The sequence below is a fragment of the Plecotus auritus genome, assembly GCF_963455305.1.
Source record: "Plecotus auritus genome assembly, chromosome: 6".
Lineage (NCBI taxonomy): Eukaryota > Metazoa > Chordata > Mammalia > Chiroptera > Vespertilionidae > Plecotus > Plecotus auritus.
This window is the reverse complement of record NC_137773.1, coordinates 136,323,790-136,330,500: the sequence shown is the minus strand read 5'-3', so window position 1 is coordinate 136,330,500 and position 6,711 is coordinate 136,323,790. Positions and strand designations below refer to the sequence as shown.

The 6,711-nt window shown below is 41.4% G+C and overlaps 1 protein-coding gene across 3 annotated transcripts in view; it reads right to left on the bottom strand.

Annotated features, from left to right (window-relative positions):
- Window positions 1–6,711, bottom strand: part of NEK4 (NIMA related kinase 4) — a 42,891-nt gene that overhangs the window by 1,390 nt on the left and 34,790 nt on the right. The window contains exon 15 of one of the 3 annotated variants that reach the window (XM_080674493.1): window positions 176–1,238. The exons of 1 other annotated variant lie outside the window; for it this stretch is intronic. In XM_080674493.1, the coding sequence (XP_080530619.1) occupies window positions 1,146–1,238 (93 nt within the window). In that variant the 3' untranslated portion in view covers window positions 176–1,145. Of the gene's footprint in view, window positions 1–175; window positions 1,239–6,711 lie in introns of those variants that run through there. One more of the 3 variants, XR_013960913.1, reaches the window with a different exon arrangement.

Here is a 6,711-nt window from a genome sequence, read left to right as displayed (position 1 = left end):
AGGAAGGGAAAGGGAGAGAGAGAAACATCAACGATGAGAAAAATCATTAATCAGCTGCCTCCTGCATGCCCCCTACTGGGGATGGAGCCCACAGTCTGGGCATGTACCTTGACCAGGAATCAAATCACGACCTCCTGGTTCATGGGTTGCCACTCAACCACACAGCCACACCAGCCAGGCGGGAAGCTACATTTTTAATTATAAAAAAAATTTCTGGAGCAGATTTCATTTTTAGAGTCTCTGAATACAGAGGTGAAAATTTACTAATCAATACTTATTTTATAAAAACTGTTTACTAGGTGGGCAATACCCCTCATAAATAACTAACAGGTAATACATAAACATACATTTGAAACATGAGAAGACAACATAAGAAGCCAAACTTCAGGAGAGAAATATGTCCAACATAACTAAAAGGAGCTGAACTCTACTTATAAATTGCTTAATTGGAAAAGGAATAAGTGTTTAAGAAATGTTTTCCCTCATGGAGAAATCTAAAAAAAAAAAAAAAAAAAGCATATAAAAACATTCATTTAAAAGCCAAAATATCTTAGTTTCAATTTTTATATACCCTAGATGAGGTGCATATTACATGAAAATACAATGTTAAATGTCCATCAGTATGTAAAGAGGAATTCAGTTGCTCAAGTACTAGATATAACTTCATGTTCTTTAAATATACTCCTGCAATCTTGAATTTTTTCCAAAATAATTTATCAACTACTACCTAAGGTTATTAACAATGACAAGTAGTATCACTGAACATATGTCATTTATTTCTCCTATTGCTTTTATCACTGCAGTATAATATAAAACTTCCAATCCAATATTATATGGTCCTGTATTCAAGCTAATTAGTACCTTAAAAAAATAAAGTTCTAGATATAAAATTGGTGGTTTAAGGCTCAGTAAATAACCAAAGTCTTAGATTTTTCCTCACAAAGAAAATAAGACAGTCAACGGTTCTTTCTGTTGTGACTTTGCTTCATATTACATTGGTCTGTCTCATTTTTTTTTTTCAGTAAAAAACAAAACAAAAAACAACCACCCAAGAGATATAAAGATGGTGAATAGCCTCCAACCATTATTATAAGTTTGTTTCTGAATATAAGTCTTTAGCTCTGGCAGCAGATTAGAATAAATTCTCAAAAATTCACATTTTCTTCAAAAAATTTCAATTGGCGAGCTTTCACACTGTAAGTTGTATACTTTTCACCCATATGCTCCTGCAAACGTACCTATTTGGGAAACAAAATGAAAATCAGTATGTAGTAGAAAAAATATTTCTCTAATCTTAGAACAGCTTTACTAAGAATGATACCAAAGGTGTATATCATATGGGTAAATACTAAGTATATTTACATAAAAATTTGAACTTCAAGATCAAAAAATAGTTGTATGTAAGAAATTAAAAGGCAAACAATAAACTAAGGAAAATATTTTCAACATACATGCAAAATATATTAATATACAGATGTCCTCCCCTGGCTGGTGTGCACAGTGGTTAGAGCACCAGCCCACACACTGAAGGGTTGTGGGTTCAATTCCCAGTCAAGGGCACATACCTAGGTTGCAGGCTCAATCCCAGGATCCAGTTGGGGTGCATGTGGGAAGCAGCCAATCAATGTGTGTGTCTCACACTGATGTTTCTCCCCCACAGCCCCACTCTTTATAAAAATCAATGGAAAATACATTCTCAGGTGAGAACCACAACAAAATATATGTATATATATCTGGTGTCCCAAAAAAAGTATACATACACTTTGAATAATTTTAAAGGCAGTGTTTATTAAAATAATGTCATTTTTAAAACTGAACTATCAGCTATGTATACATTTTTTGGGACACTGTATATATACATATATGTTAGTATATAAAGAGCTCTTAGAATCAAAACTAGTATTTTATTGAACATCAGAATTGATAAAACAACAAAATCAATCCCACATGTAATTCAGCAAAGGCATTTACAAAGTAATACAAATAACCAATTAACATATAGAAAATTTAAGACTAGAAGTAAAAATTTACTATGTGACACTCTGTTGAAAGGAATGCCTGAAATTAACAGATGTGTTAAAGAGATATGGACCTCATAATGTACTAAGGACACATCACTTCTGTAACATTCCTGCCAAAAATGCATAATCTGAATCTACTCAAGATGTCAAACAAATCCAAACAGGCATTTTATAAAGTAGATGGCATATACTCTTTAAAAATGTCAAGGTAGTGCCGAAACCGGTTTGGCTCAGTGGATAAAGCGTCAGCCTGCGGACTGAAAGGTCCCAGGTTCGATTCCGGTCAAGGGCACGTACCTTGGTTGCGGGCACATCCCCAGTGGGAGGTGTGCAGGAGGCGGCTGATCGATGTTTCTCTCTCATCGATGTTTCTAACTATCTATCCCTCTCCTTTCCTCTCTGTAAAATATCAATAAAATATATTTTAAAAAAAAATTAAAAATGTCAAGGTAGTAAAAAACAAAGACTGGGTAATTGTTCCGTATTAAAGGAGATGTAACAATAAAATGTAATCCTAATTGGCTCCACATGTGGCAGGACAGCACAGGGAGCTCTGCAGATGGGAAAATCTCTGAAAATGGCCCTATGGGCATACAGCAAATACAGGCACTTTTCCACACCCCAAGATAATCTAAAAATAAGAATAGTGAGAATCTGTACTATATGAATTAAGATCAACTGCCTCCCTCCCATTCCTAGGCCTAATAAGACAAAAAGTACATCAGACTGGTGAAGCCAACAAAATAGGGCTCTTTCCCCCAACTCCTAGTCAGAAGGCTATGTTCCTGAAAGAGGCATGACATCTATCTCATCCTGCCCCCAATACCTGTTGTTGAGGATAAGTTTTGGAAGAGTGCAGCCAAGAGGTGGGAGTTTCCTTCTTACACCCAGCTTGACTTGTAGGAAGGAGGCTCTACCTTGGGTGCAGGACACTGAAAATAGTGGAGTCCTAATCTACCTTTGCCCAAGACTGGGTGAAGCATGCTGAGAAGACCAGACTGAATCCCCTTTACCCCCACAGAGCTTTTTTATTTTATTTTTTCAAAATATATTTTTATTGATTTCAGAGAGGAAGGGAGAGCTCCAGAGAGAGACAGAAACATCAATGATGAGAGAGACTCATAGATCAGCTGCCTCCTGCACACCCTCCACCAGAAACTGAGCCCATACCCGGGCATGTCACCTTGACTGGAATCAAATCCGGGACCATGCTCTATCCACTGAGCAAAACCAGCTAGGGCCCACAGAGCTTTTATTTTTTTAAAAAATATGTTTTTATTGATTTCTTTTAGAGAGAGAGGAAGGGAGAGAGAGAGAGAGAGAAACATTGATTAGAGAGAAACATCAAAGATGGGCCCCTACTGGAGATTGAGCCTGCAACCAGGGCATGTGCCCTGACCGGGAATCGAAGAACCTCTTGGTTCGATGCTCAACCACTGAACCAGGCCAGGCCCACAGAGCTTTTAAAGTGGGGGTATCACTCAGAAACAAACATGCTAATTGTCCTCACACCTCAACTCCAGAGCTTTGCTCAGATATTTTACCTGGAATCTTTTCTTAAATGAACTGACTTCATTTGAAGCAGACTATGGAAAAATTCAAGCCTAAAAGTGCTCTCAAAAAAACAAAACAAAAAGAAGGAGATAGTGGTGAAAGGCAATGGGGAGGAGATTGTAGATTCATTGGATATATAGGTTAAATTGTAGGCTACTTTCATGGAAACAAGAAGCTGGGAGGAGGTTCCTTGGGGTCAGAACCATTCTCAAACATTGATCTTTTGAACTATCCCTTCAAAGGTGTCTGAATTTGATTGGATCAATCTGTAGCACAATTTATGCCCCAGGACATTGTGGGAAACAGCAGAGTAAACAGCTGGGTGAGGTCAGGGAAAAGGAGAGTATCAAGAGAGCTCTCCCAAACCCTGTCATTCCAAGGTGGCTGTGGACATGGCCCAAGGTTGCACCCACTGAGGGGCAATATCAGAGGCTTTACACTGGAGAAAGGAGGAAGGGGTAAAATAGACTTCACTAAAATAATCCAGCCAATTACTAAACAATCGAATAACAGTAACAACCCTTACTCCCAGGGAGGCTAGTAACCAAAGTTATAAAAACACTAGTGGCCCAGTGCATGGATTTGTGCACATTGAAAGGAAATTAACTAGAAGGAAGATTCGTGCGGTAATTATATTACTGCAAAAAGTTACATGTCAATATAGTATATATAAGACAGTATCATAAGTGAATATACACGTGTCATTGGCACCAGCGAGAGCTTTATATGTATCGTGTATGCGCAAGTCAATGTTTATTTTTAAATTGCCAGTGCACATCATATGTACCAGTCAGACAGTCACTTAGCCTTTTATATATATAGATGTCTAAAATTCCCAGTTTCCAAAAAAAAAAGTTATGAGACATGCAAAGAAACAGGTTATAACACATTCACTGGGAGGGGAAAAGGAATGTGAAGAGAAACTGCCTGTGAGAACAATCAGATATTGGATTTAACAGAAAAAGACATCAAAATAGCCATTATAAACATGTTCACAAAAACTAAAGAAAATCATGATTATAGAAGTAAAGTATAATGATAATGTCATATCAAATAAAGAATATTGATAAAGAGAAATAAATTATAAAAAGAACCAAATGGAAATTCTGGAATTAAAAAGTACTGCAATGACAAATAAAAACTCACCAGAGGGGCTCTACAGTACATTTGAACTAATGAAAGAATAAGGAAGCTTGGAGATATATCAATAGAGATTATGTAATCCACAGGACAGAGAGAAAAGAAAAGAAACAGCCTCAGGGAAATGTGGGACACTATTTATGCATACCAACACTGGTGTGATGGGAGGATCAGAGAAAGAAGAGAAAGGAGTAGAAAAATATTTAAAGAAATAATGGCCAAAATCTCCCAGATTTATTGAAAGAAACATTACACATGCAGGAAGCTCATGAACTCCAAGCAGGATCAGCTCAAAGAGATCCACATACAGACACATTACTGTGCTAAAAGCCCAAGACAAGGAGAAAATGTTAAAAGCAGCAAGAGAAATATGACATCCCTTACAAGGGAACCCAAACAACATTAACAGCTGACATCATACACAATGGAGGTCAAAAGGCAGTGGGATAACATTCAAAATGCTCAGAGAAAAAATATTGTCAACCAACAATTGCATATCCAGCAAAGCTATCTTGCAAAAAATGAAGGTCAAACACATTTCCAGATAAACAAAAACAATTTGTAGCTAGCAGATCCTCCTTAAAAGACCTACTAGAGGAAGTTCATCAGGCTGAAAGCAAGAGACCCCAGGCAATAATTCGAATTATATGAAAACACAAAAAACACTGATAAAGGTAATCTATATCTATCTATATAATAGAGGAATAGGCAAATTAGCCGGACGCCACCAAACAGCAGGGACCTCAGACCGCGCCCCTCGCCCTGTGGGCCTTGATGGGGGACCTCAAGCTGCACCCCCCACCCAGGCTGTGGGCCAGGAGACCTCAGGCCACGCCCCCCATCCGGCTCCAGGCCGGGGACCTCAGGCTGCATCCCTGCCCAGAAGGGCATGATAGGGGACCTCAGGCCATGCCCCCCGCCCTGGCGCCGGGCTGGGAGACAGGCCGCGCCCCCCCACCCGGCGGGGCTTGAAAGGGGACCTCAGGCCATGGCCCCCACCCAGCGGGGCTTGATGGGGGACCTCAGGCCATGCCCTATGCCCAGTCGGGCTTGACAGGGGACCTCAGGCTGTGCCCCCCTGCCCCAATGCCAGGCTGGGGTACCTCAGGCCGCACCCCCTGCCCGGCAGGGCTTGACGGGACCTCAAGCCATGCCCCCCACGGTACCGGGCTGGGGGGCCTGAGGCTGTGCTCCCCTCCCAGAAGGGCTTGACGGGGGTGGGGCCAGCCGGGTCTGGGTCTCCTGCATTTTCAAAGCATGTGCTTGTGGTGGGCGGGGACTTGACTCTAGGTCCTGCGGCATGCCCCAGACTCTGACAGGAGGGAGATTTTCATATGGCGATGACGCAGGCAGTTCCACACCACCCCAGCCGCTCGGGGCCTCTGGGCAGTGTGGGAAGACAGAAAGGCGGCTCCGGCCAGAGCAAAGGCAGTGCCAGCAGCCAGGGAAAGGAAGGCCCATTCTTGCACGAATCTTCGTTATCGGGCCTCTAGTATATATATAAAAGCCTAAGCGACTGTTTGACCAGTAGCCATGATGTGCACTGACCACCAGGGGGCAGACACTTAACACACAGGCATGGAAACATGGAATAGACTGATGAATCTCGGGGGGGGGGGGGCGGAGATTAACCAAAGATCTTATATGCATACTAGAGGCCTGGTGCATAGATTCGTGTACCGGTGCGGTCCCATGGCCTGGCCTGCGGGGATTGGGCCGAAACCAGCAGTCCAACATCCCCCAAGGGGTCCCGGGTTGCAAGAGGGTGCAGGCCAAGGGACCCCACCAGTGCATGAATCCATGCACCGGGCCTCTAGTTATGTAAATAAAACAACATGCCTGCATATTGCTTCTCTTTTCTATTCTAAACTGATTTTAAAAGCAACTGTATAATATATGTATAGAAGATGGCAGAGGAGAAAGCAACAGGAATACATCTCCTCAGACAAAAATTGTGCTGGCAGAATCTGCTTGATGTAATTATTTTTGAACTCTG